This window comes from Buteo buteo, chromosome 11 (genome assembly GCF_964188355.1).
Source record: "Buteo buteo chromosome 11, bButBut1.hap1.1, whole genome shotgun sequence".
NCBI classification, from domain to species: Eukaryota; Metazoa; Chordata; class Aves; order Accipitriformes; family Accipitridae; genus Buteo; species Buteo buteo.
In genome coordinates this window covers 10,446,541-10,464,159 of record NC_134181.1, presented here as the reverse complement: position 1 = coordinate 10,464,159, position 17,619 = coordinate 10,446,541, and the positions used below count along the sequence as shown (strand labels likewise).

General features: G+C 38.3%; 1 protein-coding gene across 2 annotated transcripts in view; it reads right to left on the bottom strand.

Annotated features, from left to right (window-relative positions):
• Positions 1-545: 545 nt before the first annotated feature.
• BEAN1 (brain expressed associated with NEDD4 1) overlaps positions 546-17,619 on the bottom strand; it is a 64,069-nt gene continuing 46,995 nt past the window's right edge. Inside the window, exons 5-7 of one of the 2 annotated variants that reach the window (XM_075039998.1) lie at positions 17,080-17,221; positions 4,756-4,921; positions 4,044-4,192 (exon numbers count right to left, since the gene is read on the bottom strand). In XM_075039998.1, coding sequence (XP_074896099.1) covers positions 4,780-4,921; positions 17,080-17,221 — 284 coding nt within the window. In that variant the 3' untranslated portion in view covers positions 4,044-4,192; positions 4,756-4,779. Of the gene's footprint in view, positions 4,193-4,755; positions 4,922-17,079; positions 17,222-17,619 lie in introns of both variants that reach the window. The other variant, XM_075039997.1, reaches the window with a different exon arrangement.

The following is a 17,619-nucleotide window of genomic DNA, read 5'->3' as shown; positions in this document are numbered from 1 at the left end:
CTGTACCATGACCAGTTAGATCAGTTTGATGTAGTTTCCATTCAGGAAATACAGTGGTACTCACCTTGCTGTGCTAAAAAATTCTCTGAATATTTCTGGCAAGATTGGCCTGTTACTTCCTGGCTTTTCCTCTTTTTTCGTGGCAGTATGTTGCCATTTTCCAGTCTCCTGACCTTAGTAATTTTCAAAGGTACCTATGAATGTGTTTTTGAGGGTTTCTGATGCTTCTTGAAATGCCTGAAAGTATTTCAAGGTAACAATTTCCACTGCAGGAATATTGCAGACTCTTCCCTTCCTGCTGTTGCTGAGCTGGGCTGATCCTGGCTGGGCATGCACTGACTCATCCCCCTGAGCAGGAGAGACCTGACTGCTCTGATGGCTGCTTATTCCTGTGATCTCTGACAAATGTAAAGTGCAAATTTAAGTGGCTGAAGCATGATGTTGCTTAGTCAACAGTTGCTTAGTTGCCTGATTAACAGGAGGCTAAAGGCTGTGTATGGTTCCAAAGTGATACTGATGCAATAAAAAGCACAGAAGCTGTACAGAATACATGTATGTTCTTTACTAAAAGTTTGGTGTAAAGATCAGTGTACTAAAAATTGAAGCAAAGATATGACTACAGAAATACAGTATTGTTATCGCATAGCAAGAAACAGCATGTCCAAACAATTTTCTTTCTCATATTACCCAAGTAATAAATGAAAGGCCTGTATTAAGCCTGTTTTAGGACTGGCATTAAAATTATGTGAGAGTTTAGGATAAAATCTGATAGGGGGATATGCATTTCTTAAGAGCAGCATCAGGACACTCTGTCAACTTTGCTGAGATTTATCCATGATTTTAAATATTCTTCAAGAAATGAAAACATGTTCTTATGCATCATTACAAGAAATGTCAACACTGTTCCAGTAGTTGCAGCAGAAGCTGTTAGAGCAGCTTTAGAGCTATAAACTTCTCTTTCTAGTATTGTCTGTTTACAGAGGTATATGGGTTGGATTCATAAGCTTTGTTTCCACAACTTTGTTGGCTATCACCTAGTTAAAAAAAGATTAACAAGAGTAGAAAATTCTAAGCCACAGTAGCATACTCTACTTTTAATTCACAGTTTGTTTTTTAAAGATTATTTCTTGATAATGAATGACATAACCTATGCATTTATTTGTGACTTAGAAAAATGCTACAGTATGGAAGTGTATGTTTTGGTTGGCTTCCATATCCATGTGACAAAGAAGCTGGGAATATTTTGATGGATGAGTCCCTTATTGTGAACTCTGTGTAGCGTGATAACTAGATGACTTGACTTCATAAAGCGGTATACCACAAGAGGGAGTAGACAGCTATTTGTAAGTAATGCTGCTACATAAAATTCAGGTTGCAATGCTAAGGATGCGTAAGGGTTATCAAATGAAGAAAGACTTTGATTAGTTTTCAATAATCTTAGTAATGCATTTCTATCATTAGGTAAAATACAAATCTCCAATTTTCATCAGAGGCCTATTAAAATTAGTTTATTTTTTATACCACAGATAGAAAGTTAGTAGAAGGGCATGAAATCGCTGTCGGGTTAAAAGCCAACCAGGTTGAAAGGACTTCCCAAAATGCACAGAAACTGCAAGCATCTGTAACAGAGTAGAGGCTTGCCTGCCAGATGTGAAAAGTCCTCTGTGCTTATCTTCAGAAGAACCTTCAGGTTTGCCATATTACAGGTAAAAGAGAGATTCACTTTCAGGGGGGGGAAAAAAAAAAAATCACATTTGCCTTCTAATATTTCTTAGATTTCCCCCTCCACCTCCCCAATAGCAGCCTGAAGTAAGGAGGATCTGGTCCCAGTGCCTTACCCTGTTCTAGGCAGGTGTCCAAGAGCTGCAGGAAGACACAGCTATGAAAGCATGTCCTATTCTGCAAAAATAAACCTCTGTGCTTTCCTTCACTTTTTATTTTTCCTGCCAATAAAACTGACTGGTACATTTCTATATGGGTTTTAATTTTTGGCTGCTAATAGATGGTGTAGAGTTTTGTCTCTCTTATTGCAGGATACTTTGCATACCACAAAACTGTTTACGCTAGTACTTTATACAGAGGGATAGTTCTGTCTGTTAAAAATACAAATGTGAAATATAGCCTACATTCTGGCAATGCCTGCCAGCAGCTTTGCAATGCAAAATTGTGAATTTTTGTTGTTTTGGGTATAGTATACTAAGAATATTGAAAATCTTGCCGAACTCTAAAAGAATTCTGTTATTTTTTAGCCAAATACATATTTACTCTCATCTACTTAGCAAAAAATGCAGATTTACCTTATCTCATCACGTGCATATGACCCAGTAATGGTATAATTTATACAGCAGTAAAAACCATATAATTACTTCCCATCTAAGTATTAATTATAATTGTGTCAATCTTTGGAGTGTTGAGTGATGATTACAGTTGAAAATTATATAGTATTTACAGAAAATCTAAGTGCAATTTTAATAATTTGGATGGTGCTTCCTTTTAAACACAGTTATATATTTACTATAGTAATTTTTACATATCTTTCTGTGGGGGTAGTAAACTGAAGTTAATTTTATCAGTGTAAAGAGATTATTTATTTTTTTTCAGTGAGACTACTTCTAAGAGATTTAGTGGAGATGAGCCTCTGATAACTCTGCTAACTAGTACCGGTGGAAGATGTAGTTCAGTCCTTGGGTGGAGATAGGGTGCTTCTATACCATGCAAGATTAAACCCTCACGTCTGCAGTTTACCTCTGCTGTTCTGTATGCATCTCCAACTTGTATGCATTTATCATATGAATGTGTGAGAAGTCCAGGTCTATGAACAAAGGCTAGATCTGTGGGTAGCACAATTTCAGCGAAACGGATGGTGCCTAGTAAGAGGTTTCTGCACAAAGTGAAGTTCTCTGTTACTGTGCATGCCAAGTCCAGCATCTGTTATTTACATCACACTAGTGCAGTTACTAGAGGTCAAGGTCCTTTGTAACACTACAGGCTCCTTACTGAAGAAGGAGACCAGTTAGTGTCTCAAAATGCAGTCATGCATGGGAATTGGCATGAAGCATCTTCTGGGATTCCAGACACTGCCCTTCCCTTGGCTATAGTAAATCCCCACAAAGGCCATGCAGCTCCCAGGCCTGCACACAGCTGTAGTACAGCTTCTGTAGGTAAAGCCAATCGGTCTTTGGGGATCCACTGCCACTTCTCCATCACTTGTCATTGGTTTCTTTTGAGGAAGACTTACAGCAGGCTTTGCAATGGTCTGGAAAGCCTGGTACTGGCCAGGCTTTCCAAAGGAAAAATGTGACTATCAAAATATTATTCTCCTTTTTCTTTTGCTCCTATGTGGTACTGACAGTCATGTTTTGCAGGCAGTGTTCTGTCTCTGTCTACTGAAATACATAGTTAGTCAAAGAATTATTTAAAAATGCTTTGTTGCCAAGACACTGAATGAAATGTACAAGTGACACCTACAAAGACAACAAAATGCTTTTCTTCTCCTTCTGCTCTAAAACATGCGAAGTATCATAAAATCAACAAGTAGGCTTGACTTGATAACATGTATCTACATTAAGAGTGGCTGATTTCAATGTGTTTTGAAATGCTTCAAAAAGGTCAGATGCAATGCTTGTCACTGCTGCTCTTTTATGCTGTGTGATGTCATGGAACACTTTGAAGCACAAAGAGGGAAGTTTAGGTAAACTTTCAAAATTCACAGTAAAAAATAAAATCCCATTGCATCCCTGTTTAAAGATATAAAATAGATAAAACTTTCAGAGGTTTTATTCTTCCTTTTAAATGTTTTTGTTGGTCTGAGTTCTTCAGAAGAATTGAAGGAGCCACTTTTATTCACATGATTTGGTTCAGAACGGTCTGATAATCAGTGGAAGAATTTTTCAGTACTTCCACTGGAACAAGTGGAATGGGGACATTCTGCTCACACACCACCGTTTCGTACAGGGGAGCAGCCTCCAGAGTGAGAGATGACAAAGAGATGGATGAAATAGGCTGCTGTAAGTCCTGCAGCCTGACTGCATAATTTGCAGCCTGTCCCGTAGTTCCAGATGCTGCTTCCTCTTCCAGGCTAAAGTTTATAGATATTTCATTTCTTTGACAAGGGTCCGTAAAAGAATATGGGGGGGGATCATCTGTGGGAATGTATATTTGTGTTGCTCCTGGCCCCACGCATTCATCGTAGCTGAAAGAAAAAAAGAATATTTCATTAGATTCCTGTGAAAAATGCCACAGTACAGTATTTTCAGTGTAACAGGGGCAGGTAAAGTGAGAAGAAAAGGATCGTCTGGTGTTTTGTTCCTCAGCCTACATACTTGCTTACCCTGCCATGTGAGACACTCGAGAGCATAACACTTAAAAGCATGTTTCCAAATACCTGAAGACAATCCCAGAGGTCTCAGTGAAAGTTTAGACCCCATCCTCCTGCATGAAAGTACCATGCAGCACCATGTGGCAGTACCGTTCAGCTGAGGTGCCTGGGGATAAGCCCAGCTCCTTACAGCCAGTTACGCAGGAGCGGGAGGAGTAACACTGCTGGCTCACACAAAGCTGTGCTCCCTGCACCAGTCACCATAGGTGCCACACAGCGGGGGTTCATTCCTGCTCTCAAGGGCTTGTAAGTAGCTAAGTTAGAAAATGGCTGGGGAAAAAGGAAGTGGTGTTGCCATGTTACGGTTACAAAATAAGCTATAGAGAGCTTTAGATGGAGTCTAGAGCATCACATCAAATGCTGTCCTCCTGACTCACAGGTCTCTGGTGCTCAGCCAGCAGTTACATGCGGTATGGTGTCTGGGTTGCAGATCTGTGCTGGCAGAGGCAGCAGGATTTCTTGCTGAGGTGCAGAGCTGTGATGAATAATCTTGATAGATTCATGCTGGTCATTCTGATACTTGGCAGACTCCCCGTCATGTACCTCCCGAAAAGGAAGAATGCAAGACAGACCAATTTGTGGGATTTCTGTGAGAAGCCAGCTCATATCTATCCAGGCTTCGTAGTTACGTCCATGCCACCAAGCTAGAGCCAGGGTAAACTATTACCTCCTCACTCCACTACTGTGCTCAGTGCTTGCTGTCCCACTGTGAATGCTGACAGGCACCTTAGGTTGGAGCTTGGACTGCATAGCCTAGGGAGGCCCAGAAGGGGTAAATAATGAGCCTGGATAGACCAGTGTGTCTTTGTGCTTGTGTTTTCCCATGTTCTGTGTTGCAGGAAGGGGATGGGAACGGACAGAGTGGACATGAGTAGGCTCCATGCATGTGTACTGTGCTACTCTGGCAATCCTCAGCCCTCTGAGCTTAAGGGCTCTGCAGAGATTTCACTGCGGCCCCAAGGGGGGCTGAACCAGAACTGGTAGATCTGGTCTGTTATCTGGGTGGTCCACTGTCTAGTGATCCTAGCATCATCTGTTTGTCCACAAACTAAAGCTGACTTCACTTTTGCTATCAAACCAGCCGAGGTCTAGTAGTCTGAAGGAAGGTCCTGTTTTCCTGGTTCACTGGCTACAGGCAAAAGCGAGGAAGAGTTGTAACATCATGATCTTAAATGTTGGACCTGCTTTGTTTGTGGCTGCCTTGTTTAGCTGTTTGGGGATCATTTTAAATCCAGTTGTGAAGGAGACAATGTTTCCTGTAAAAACCTTTGCCTGCTCAGTTAACCTGAAAAACAATTCTGCTGGAGCCAGACAAATTAAGAACCCATTTCCTCAACCATGCTAACTGCAGAGCTATTAAGATCTAGGTTATTTCCTGAAACTTAGGATATTTAGCATATGTCTTCCCAGCAGACTGTAGGCAGTCATTCTGTCCCCTGTAATTGCATTACTGCCAGGCTAAACCCAAGCTAATAAACCCTACTTGTAGATTGTAAGTGGCTTGCAGCAGGGCAGCTTGCATTGGTTAGAGTGAGCTCAAATCTACTGCAATCAACCATGGAGGCTTTGCCTTAGAAAAATACTTGGTTCTGCTGCACTCATTTGTACCTTTCCCTCAGAGCGCTCCTGATGATTTTGATGGTATTGTTCCTAGTCCGGGTGATGGCAGTGGTTTTTGGGGAAGGGAAAGGTAAGAAAGTGAAATCTTAGTACTAGGTTACTAAATAACTCAAATATTCACAGGTGGTTTTATTTTTACCTCTCTTTTATCTTACATTTATATTTATGAAGACAATGGTTTTAAATTCAGACTAGAAAATTTTGATTTCCCCATAAGAAACAATGGTATTTAAAAACATAGCTGTTCTGAAGATCCTGAATAGGGCTGCTAGGTACTTCAGAAACAAGTTCCAACACGTAGGAGGTTGAATTGTTTTTGTATAGCATGTGGAAAAAGATTTCAGTCCAGCCTCTACTAAGCCCACTGAAGCTTTCAAGCATACCTGATGTTCTTTTAAAAGATCTTAGACCTCAGTCAGAGATCAAGGACCTGATGTCCTCAACTCTTCATGAACTCAGCAAGAGTAGAGGAGGAGCCCCTCTTTGCATGATTACTTACTATGAGCTGCATCTTTACTTAATTTACATTTTGCTGACCCAAAGCCCAGTGAATTTATTTAAAATCTTCCCACAGATTTTGACTGACTTAATCAGGCTAATGAAGAGCACCTACTGGGTCCTTTTACTGTAGTAAAAGAGTTTCAGTTTTGAAAAGCTCACAGTAATGTGAGTTTCAAGGTGGAAAATTTTGAATCCTTTTGCTGAGACACAAAAGAGAAGAAGCTTCTCTGTCTCCTGATTCTGGGCCCAGGCCCAGCACAAGGGAAGTCTGCCACTGACCTAAAGGAGAAATGGGCACATTCTACTTACTGTTGTTATCTGATCATCTACATTTCTTTCCCTTGGATTTACTTTAATATCTTTCAGGGACCATAGCTCTGCTCTGTAGAACTAAAATGCTTGGTGGGATAAATATTAAAGTGGTCTTTTGTGAAGGAGACTTTTAAACATTAAGACAAATGGGTAGGAAATTATGGTATTCAAGACCTGGCATTTTAGTGTTTAGTTCGAAGTATCAATATATTAGTGTTAGGGCACTTTTTCTTCATATATATGATGGACAAAAAATAATTCTCTCTTATTGTCCAAACTCCAATGCAAGTAATGTTCCCCCCTCACTTTTGGCAATTAAGTTTACATTTAAAAAATCTAATACGGCCATAAGTAACACATGCCAGATTTTCAATTAAATAACTTTTTGGCACCTTTACAACTGTACCTACAGATTGTTGTGGCTAAGGAGGCAACTAAAAATCATTCAAATAGCTTTTTTTTTTTTAAATAACTTATTGTATTTCATTAGTAACTTATGATCATGATACTCAGTTTCCCATATTCTCTCCTAAGCGTGGTATCTTTGCTTGTAATGCTGACATTGCAAATAGCTATTGCTATGATACTGTTAGTGGAGGCTACAGATAAGGTTCCTATAATTTTCTGTTGAGGATAGGAAGGAGATGAATTAATGTCATAACTTTGTATTTTTTGACCTAGCTTCCAAGTGTTTTGTGGGGGTTTTTTTGTTCAGTTTTGGGTTTTTTCCCTCCTCTCTTTAACAGCCTCAGTAATTTGGTTGTGTTTTCAGAGTGCTTTTATAGAGGTATTCCTGTAGTATAATTAATGAATCATCAACACTATAAGCATGAATTCTACTTTGCAATCTCTCCTTCAAAGAGATCATAGTATGTAAACTTATACATCTAGTCTTTACCAGATCTTTTTTTTTTTTTATTAGAGGATTCTAAGCAAGTATTACAAGAAGTAATACAGTTTGACGGGCACCCACTGTCCATGTATGTTGGTGGTTGGAAAATCATTCCTCAAAAGATTTAAAGGATTACTTACAAAAAATGGTAATAGCAATCATTGCTTGCAGTTGATTACCATGTGTTGATGTGAGCGATACTGGACTAAATTCCTCCTGTTGTCTTAAAATAAAGCTTCATGTTTGAGGAGAAGAGGTGAATGGACTCTTGCATTTTACTGCAGTGAGGCGTGTATCATGAATTAAGTGGTACTGCTAAGTTGTCCTGCAGTATGAGGTCTGCACCTTTGACATAGGTTTTAAGTTTCTTTCTTTTTACTTGCAAACAGCACAAACTAGAATAGAATGAAGGAGCTGCTTTCTCTTCAGCTAGTATGGAGACCTTGATACCAGAGGGGCCAAGAGGTACTATGTAATGATGGTTACCACTAAAAAGAACCAGTGCATCCATAACAATCAATAATGATGATTCCTAATATAAAAATTATAGTGTTACATGCAAGTCACTTAAGTATGGTAACTAATGCTGTTGATTTCATCTGAGAAGGTGGCAGCTGGAAAGCTCAGTGATGTGGAAAGTGGTGGTTTCAACATGAGCCAATGTCCATGTCACTGAAAGGAAGTGTCCCCTGCGCTGTTGCATACTCCCACTGTGTTCCTTGCACTACTTCCTCCAAACCATGATCCCCAATCTGGAGCTAAATAGGCAAAAAGGTTGTGTGCATGGGGTTTTTGTGTGTGTGTGTGTGTGTCTGTTTGGAGGTTTTTGTTGGTTTTGTGTGTGTGTGTATGTGTGTTTTTTCTGGGCCGGATTTCTACTGATTTAGCTACCTAAGTTGGAAACTCACAGCATAGTCAGATGGCATCAATGCAACACAAGGGAAATAGAAGTGTAAGAGATGGAGGAAGTGGTGTAGGTCTTAGACCACAGCTCACAGGCTGAACTTCTTAGCCATATCATAAAAGTGCAACCTCAGTAACTGCTAAGGGAATGACACCTACATATGTATGTGTATATGTGTGTATATATATATTTTGCAACTGAAAATGCAAGTGCATGGAGCTTGCATGACGTAAGTGGAGAAACAAAAATACTTGCTAGTCTCTTGCAAAAAATACAATGATAGTTATGTTTTATCTGAGAGATTCAGTTCTGTGAAGTTATTGTACATGTAAAAAGTAGCGGATGCTTGAAGTTCAGTACAGCAGTCACAGGAAAATCCTTCTAGACAAGAAAGCAAATGCTTTTGAAATGTTATCATAACTTAATAATGGACACAGGAACTCATTACACTGCATCTCATTGATATCATGCATCTCTTTCAGCCCTGAAAAGAATCCTTGGTTGCAGTACTTGTGGTGCATTTTAAATAATATTATCTTAAGGTTCAGTGTATCTTACAGGCAGTCATGAGAAGGAAGGGGTTACTGACCATGAAATGTGCTGTTGTCTGCATTTTTTTTTTGGCCTTGTTTATTGTCAGAATAACTTCGTTGTCATTGTAGACTATATTATTGAGTTTTTAAGGGATGATTATACTAGGAAAGGCAAGGAGGGCTGATGTCTGTTAACATCATTTTACTGCATGTAGATGTGATCTGCAAAGAGAAGAATGTTACTTAAAAAAATACAGCAGCTCTTGAAGCTGACCTTGTTGACTCAGAATGTTGGAGGGGGAAATAACTTCATGAATTTGTCAGGTCTCATTGCAGTAAGTATTAGGATAGGTTTGTTGCTAAGGAAACCCAAAAGATCTTACTTAACTACCTGTCATTCATAAATTATGACCTGCTCTCTGGGAAAGAAGAAGGTTCTACTAACAGAATTTTTTAAGATGCAAACAATAGCTAGTGAAAAAAAGGCAAATCTGGGGAATGAAGAATTCATTGTGAAATAGATGTCTTTTTGTTTACTTTGTTCATTTGTTATATGTTATGACTCTACTAAAGTTGCTTCTGTTGTATAGTTTCCATTTTGCTGATGACCTACTGTCTTCTTTTAATAATGGTAAACAGAATCACTAAATCTGCAAAATACATGTGCTGACAGGTTTAAGCTACGATGAAAACAACACAAAGGTTGTTTACATGATGTTGTTACCTAATAAAGAAAAGCTGAAATTAGAACAAATACACTGTAACTCTCCAAAAGGAGGATCAAAGGAAAAAAATAATGATGCATTTGATGACCATGTAAGTAGTTCAGCTGATGATGCTATCTCTGATGGCACAATCTATTAACAGCTGGGTTTATAGGACAGCAGCCTGGAAATCTGTCAGTGTTTCCTTTGAGGTGTTTTTTTCTTAGAATACATACATTCTTCGGTGATATATAACTACCATGAGGAAATGTATCATTTTTGACAGACTTGCCTTTATAGTGACATATGTCATGAGACAGGATATTTTTCTAGGTTTATTTTTGATACTGACAGTTTCCATTTGAGATACTAGGTGCATTTACTAAGGATATTTTGACTTTTCTTTTGCATGCGTTGTCAGTGACTTATTAAGCATTAGTTTAATATTTTCATATAATAGCAATCCATTCCATATTACGGCTTGTCTCAGTCATTCACTTAGTTTAATTCTTGAACAGTGACTTAGAATGAAGAGCCAAAACATATTTCTTTATTAAAAAAGAAACACCTTGAACTGTTGGGGCCTAGTGATTAGAAAAGAATGATAGTGTAAGTTAAGTGGCACCTCCTCATGTGCAGTTTCAGTCCTCCTAATTATATTGTTAGTTTTAAATCAACATCCATCTGTCTCAGGGCCTGGATAATATTACATGAGAATTTTTTACTATGATCCCAAATTACAGTGGATGAGGGGGTAAGTAAGAAACATATAACACCTAGAGATAACAGCCCGCAGTGTCAGCCAAGACAGAGCCCTGAAGGAATGATCCATTGCTTTATAAAATCACTGGACTATTTTCTGGGAATGTTTTGTCACATATGTTTGAAAAGTGGCTATTTAAACAAGGGGGAGACTCCTCTTAAGGTAAGGTACTCTGGAGGAACCTCTTTCTTTTTATTAGCTGTAGAGTGATGCTGATCTCCTAACATAATTGACTTTAAAGCTCCCAGAGGTGTGGTACATGGACCTCCAAGGTGCCTGCCTGATCTTGGAGTAGGTAACCATGAACAAATAACACTGTTATCTTCTATTTTAATGTTTTTAAATAGTAAAAAATGTAACCCAAGGTATTGTTCAAGGAAATATCTAAGGCTTAAGTAACTTAACCCTTGAAGAGACAGGAAACTTGGGATTACTTTTTTTTTCCCCTGCCTTTTTTCTGTTCATAGTTATTTCTGGAATTTCCCATTCCCTCACAACTACAATGGGACTGTTTGTGTTAATAAGCACTAAAAGGCTGGATCTTTATTCTGCACTATGTGTCAAAAGAATCTTGAGGAAGTTTTGACTCTGATGAATAAATATTCCAGATGAAAAATGAAATTAAATGTAAACGGTGTTTTCATGAGAACATATACCAGATAGCATTTGAAACTGATATAATACAGTTTCAATATAATTGTGCAGCTTTAAACAATTAAAATAGAATGACTTGGGTTTTTTAAAACATTTATGATGAAGATTTTACATGATACATTTCAGCCTGGCATTAATTTTATACATAATAAGAACCACTTGGTCATAAGCAGCATTTAGTTTCTGGGTTTCTGTAACCATTATACAGTAAATGACAGTGAAGCCGTGGGCACTGGTTGAGTAATAATAATCAGTTAAGACAAACTTATTTCAAAATAATCTCTTGTAGCCTCCCAAGCCATGGAGTTAATCCACAAACAGGGTTCTAAACAACAATACCAACTTTTGCATGTCAGCAGGAATGCTTAGGACCTGCTAATATTTGAGGAAGTTTGCCATGTGACATGTTTTAGGATCACATTCCTAGAAAGGGCTTTGCTTTAATTATTCTAGGAATTAATTCTGAGCAGGTGAAGGAAATACTAGCTGCAATATGCAACTTATGTCTTAAAGAAAGACCCTAATTTACCTCTAAATATGAAAACAAAAACCCCTCAAACTACGTAAGGTACTTTCTTTTCTGAGACATTCTTTTCCATTCCTCACTTCCCAGTCTAACTACTGGGAAATTACAGAAAAATATTTCTTTTTTTCAGTACTGTTATCAATGACTTAACAGCTTTAAGTTGTGATCGTTTTGCATGGCACAATAAATTTCTCTTTAGAAATGCCTGGTGCTTCTCTTTCATCAGGTTTTTCTGCTTCCACTGCTGCAGGGTGGGTTTTTTTAATATGCAGCAATAGTTAGCACTTCTAGAGTGAAACTGGGACAGGTGTAGATAAAGGCTGGTCAGACGATACAGCATCGCAACAGATATGATGACAGAAAGTGAAGAGAACTTTGTGCCTTAGCCTCCCAACATGCAGGCTGAGGTGTGAGAAGATTTTTGACTACAAATACAAGCAGCAAGTAATGAGAAAGGCATGGTTCTTTAAGAGGAATGGAAATGCCACAAAAAGAAACTATCATAAAATGGTTGTAAACAAATTTAAGCTGGAAATAAGAAGGTTGCCATAATAATTAGGAATTAGGTCTGTCCTTAGGTATTCTGAAATGAGTATAATCAGCACAAAAGATCTTTGCAAACTCTGTTATAGAATAGCTAAGTTTCTATTAAAAGTGATTACTGGCAGCAGCAGGGGTAGGACTGGGTAAGTGCAGAAGATCCTCTGACTGAAATGCCTTCCTGAACGATGATCTGTTAGTAGAAAATAGCAAGATGAAGGCAGCTTGGGGGAAAACCTGTCCATACAGCAGATATAACTTGATGGTGCTGCCAGTGGTGTGGTGGCATTGACATCAGGTAAGAATCTCACTAGGGCAGGGCTCTGTTTAGAGGTATACCAGAGACATCTGAAATACTAGTCTAGATACACTTGTTGGGAGCTTACTTGCAGACCCTGACCTCTCAAGGGCTGGTTTAATATTGGGGACTAAGGCAATCTCCCTGTGCTTACTGGATGGGCTGTGAAATGTGGGCATCATGTAAAAATCCCTTCACAGCAGAAAGCAACTAACTACTCAAAAAGTAATTAACTTGTTTCTGTACCTAATACTAATTAGGAAAGCACTAGGATGTGAAGGGAGGGGCTTTTGAGGGTCTAGTTGCTCAGAATTCGGAGTTGAAAGAATTGAGAGTTTTATCTCATGTCATGATTTCCAGTGGATTTAAAACTGTCATATTTCCAATGGTGTTTTTTACTTTACTGACTGAAAACCTCAATGAGGGTATTGAAGCGAGATCTGAACGTAACCACAAATGTCCATCTCATGCTTTGCCAACTGTCATTGTAATGTGCCAAAAGCTACTTACCATGCATGCTTGCAGGAAAAGTGGCCTTGGCAAAGGAATATAGCACAATGTAGCAAGTTTTTATGTTAGTTTCCTGCAAGCCTAAGTCTGTCTTTCAAGAAAATCTAGGAAGCTCAAGCCTTCTTCCCTCTGATACGGCTAAATTGCTTCCTCAGAAGTGAGGGATGGAAAAGAAAGTACCTTAAGTAGTTTGGGGTTTTTTTGTTTTCATATTTAGAGGTAAATTAGGGTCTTTAAGACATAAGCATTTTCTTTTGCCACTTTAAAGTAATTTTAATATGGATTTGCCTGTTTAAACAATGCAGACTGAGCATGGGTATTAAGAGTACTGGAATTGATCAGGCCTAAACAAGACAATTTTCCCTAGAATTGATCCTATATAGATTAGGCAAGATGACCAGATGAGGTAGAGTGAGCATACTTAAAACAAACGAGCAAAAAAACCCCCAATCTGTTCTAACGTGAATACTAGGATAATGGGTGACTAACTGGTTTTTATCGTAGTGTGCCCTGCAGGACACATTTCAATCTGAAATACAGAGAGGACTTTTGTAGCTTCCATTAAAACTATTCCTGAAGCTAAATCCCTCCATCTTGCTCAAGAGTCATTCCTCAGTGATATTCTGTATTAGGGAGTCATGAGTCACAGATGAAAAAGGTGATAACCTTGGTTGCCCAAAGCTCTGTACATACCGTTAATATCCAATCACTAAGGAGTGAAAAAGCACTTAGTGGAGTGGGGAGAAATGCATTTCCTCTGGCCAAAAGGTGAAAAGCTGATGAAATTCCTTTCATGCAGGGAATCTCAAATCTCCTCATTGTTAGGATTTTAGAGATTGTCATCAAGAAAATGCAATCGTTTTTAATTTACTTGGTCCTTGATTGATACTGTACTTCAAGCCATTTAAAACATGTAAGCTCAAATTATTTTTAAACAGCTTTCTTATTACGTATATATAAAAAGATAATTAGGAAAGCTCACTATAGGTGCATGTATTACAATGAACTCTTGGCACAGTGAACATGAGCACGAGCTTGTGATTTCTATCTATAAAGGTATTATCCACATAGTGTTAACAGCATGTGTTTGGGATGTGTAAAATGTCAACTACAGCCATCTTGATCAAACTCCAGAAGACTTTTTTGATTAAAGGTCTGCTGCCTGCCATATAATTCCACATAATGCTCTTGATTTTTTTTTCTTTGATTCTTCTTAAAAGTTTAAAGATACTAAAAATTCAATTAGATGATTTTGTTTATACCATCACAATGTTGAACAAATCGGCAAATACTGGATTTACAGGCTTTCCAATATTTCTTTCAAAGTCATATTTGCTATGATGAAAGTTAAGCTGTGGCAGGGAGATTGTTCTTATATTTTGTCCTGGTTTAATTTGTTCAAGTTTCCTAATTTGGGAGGAGAAGAATTCTGTGGTTTAGAATTGTTGCCAGATCATGTGGATCATCTTTCTCAGATGTTTGAAGTTTCTTAGAAACAAATACTTTGCTACCTCTGGTAACACAGACTATGAAACATTAACTTAACTTCCAGCACTACTACAAGTATCTGTACATGTTAGAAATAGGCTCTAAAATACAAATCCTTAATATCTTGAAACTGCTAAGTTCATACCCACTGTATTTTGTTTTTATATTTCCCTTCTACAACTCATATAAAATCAATCTGACAGATGCTAACACAGATCTGAGATGAATTAGAAAGCCATTAATTATCCTAAAAGGATGTTTACGGATAGAAGCACTGTATATTTTGGGCTGTCAAGACAAATTGACCAAATGGCTTCTCTGTAACCACCCTGCAACTATTGCAGGCTAATGACAAAACTCAGTGCATGGTATTTCTCTAAACCTAACGTAAAATCTAATGTAAGAAAGTGGTTAGTGGATCTGCCAAAACTACTTTTTCTAAAATATTTAACTATGGTAGCAGTGAGAAAACAGCAAAACCATTAACAATAATCTTTACTTTTGACCTGTGATGCAGATCTGCAATTAATGGCATGAGCAGTGTTTCCTTGTGTATGCAGAGTCAGATCTTGGGCCCCTCAGGGACACAGTCCACTCTGCCCAGAAGGGCATCTTGAGGAGGCAGTGGTTGGACACCTTTATGTTGCTCTGATCCTACTATTGATGTCCCAGAATAGTTTCTTAGAACAAGGCGGGACACAAGATAGTTACCTTGTGCCAGGCTTATTACAGAAGCAGCTGGAGAATTAACAGAAAGCCCAGATCATCTAGTGCTATCCTGTATCACTCACATATCTCTTTCCAGAGAACTCCATAGAGGTGGAAAATCCTTCTTTGGGCCTGTTTCAAACTGGAAATGGATGCAACCTTTGGTATAATCTTAGGAGACCTGCCTGCTAAAGAAATATATTCTCAGAGCTTGTTCACAGGAGTCTGAGCTTGTTCTCAGAAATCTGGCCAACTGCCTACTCAAGCTGTTGCTTGTGTGTCAGCTGGCTGGCTTTTATTAGTAAAGACTCAGTGTGGGTCCAAAAACGAGACTAAATTTTTAAGTGGATTTATATGAAGTTCCACAAATTTAGATGCCAGGCTCGGAATAATTTTTCACATTGTGAGCTGTCTGCTAAAATATTTACACCATCTCTAAAAGCCTATTTATTATATAGCATGACTTTGTAATACATAAAGGGTTGCTTGTAGAACATGCATAGAATAGAAAAAGCAAAGATCTATATATTGTACATTCATACTACTGACTTGCTGTATATTGCATATGTATACAAGAAGTCAGAAAAGGGCTGGTCTTATTGGTTTACCTCAAAACAGAGTCTGCTTAAAAGGAAGAAAAGAAAAAAAAAAAGGGGGGGGTCGGAGGGGGGCATGACTGTTCAACCATTATTTGCTGTTTGTAAGATACAGCGCTACAGAAAGCCTGAAGTGATGTTCTGTTTCAAATGATTTCTGTTGGTTCATTGGAGGGAGTAACTGAATTCCTTCTTCATTTATTAACCACAAGGTGCATGAGGCACACAGAGGAGATATAGATGGCTTAAAGTGCAACTCTTGTCACTTGTGATGGCTGTTCTTGTATCCTGTGAATGCAGGCAAACATGTGGAAGGAGCTGCTATATAATTTCTGGAATAACTGTCTTTGGAAAGAGCCTCTTCTAGCAGTGTTACTTCCCTGGGCAATTAGAACTGCCTAATATCTGAAGGACGCTCTTCTCCAAAGATGCTACTACAATCCAGGCAACTATGGGTCTCCAGAGCAGGTTTGGGTTAAACAGCTAAAATGGTAGTTGTCCTCCTTCACAGATTACTGATATAAGATGAACAACCCCAAACAATTTTCTCCCTATCCTAAATTAGGAGGGTTAAGTACAATTACTAGGTATGTCAGAAAGATATGTTTTTCTTCAGTTCTGTTTTCCGATAGAATACCATGGTTAAGAAAGCTGAGAAGTGAGACTTGCTGAAAAATACAGGAAGGTTTAAAGGTTTCTTGCACTCTTTTTAATTTTTCTCCCCCTGTCATTTTTTTCCGTTTACTCTTATCTGAACAGTCTCAAGGTCAGTAACAAATGTAACCTGAATGTTCTTGAAAAAAGTATGTATTTTTCTCATGGAAGTGAAACTTTGACTTGTAAAATAATTTCTTTCAAAGAAAGATATTCATAAGTAATTTTACTTGTGTGTTTCATTACTATGCCATCAATATGATAAATTTTAATGTGAATATTAGTAAATGAGAATTGGCTGTACACATGCCTTTATTCAGTAAAGATATATTCTGCTACAGAAAACTTGAACTTAAACTAAACAAAGCCTGTCTGTATTTTAGAGTTTGTATGACCTGTATTTTTGTAGTGGGTATAGGTCTAGAAGTTTTATTTTCTTCTTTAACACGCTTTGCAAGTACAGGACTGTAATACTCAGAATCTTAGAAAAGTGCTTACCGTGGAGGTGAATCAGGATACATGACGTTGACCTGAGAAAGTGTATCCAGATAGGAACCAAAATCAAAAGCTGGGGGAAACTCCTCCATGCAGGTGGATCTCAGCTCTCCAAAAGAGCCACCATAAGAGAAGCCATCTGGAGCTGGAAAACAAGCAATTAATACTTGCTGCTCTTTTCCTCCACGGTGGATTCTCTGAGACAATATCACTGTTTATAACACTGCCATAAATCAGAAAATAAAACCTATCTGAGGCAGAGGAATTACTGGTTTTCTGGAACAATCAGGTTTCACAGGACATTTCTATTCCTTCAAGAGAAAGTTAACATCATCTATAGATGAACTGTGGTGTTTCAGGCTATGGCACAGGGACTATATATTTAGTGCTGCCCTACAAGATGCAAGTGTCTAAAGTCTTTCTTGTGCCTCAAAGGTTGAAAAGGAATGTTGGTTCTGCTGCATGCAGCTTCAAACATTAGCAGGACTGCTGAAGTTCCAAGGAGCTGCATACATTGAAACCTTGCCAATTCTGTGAAGGTTT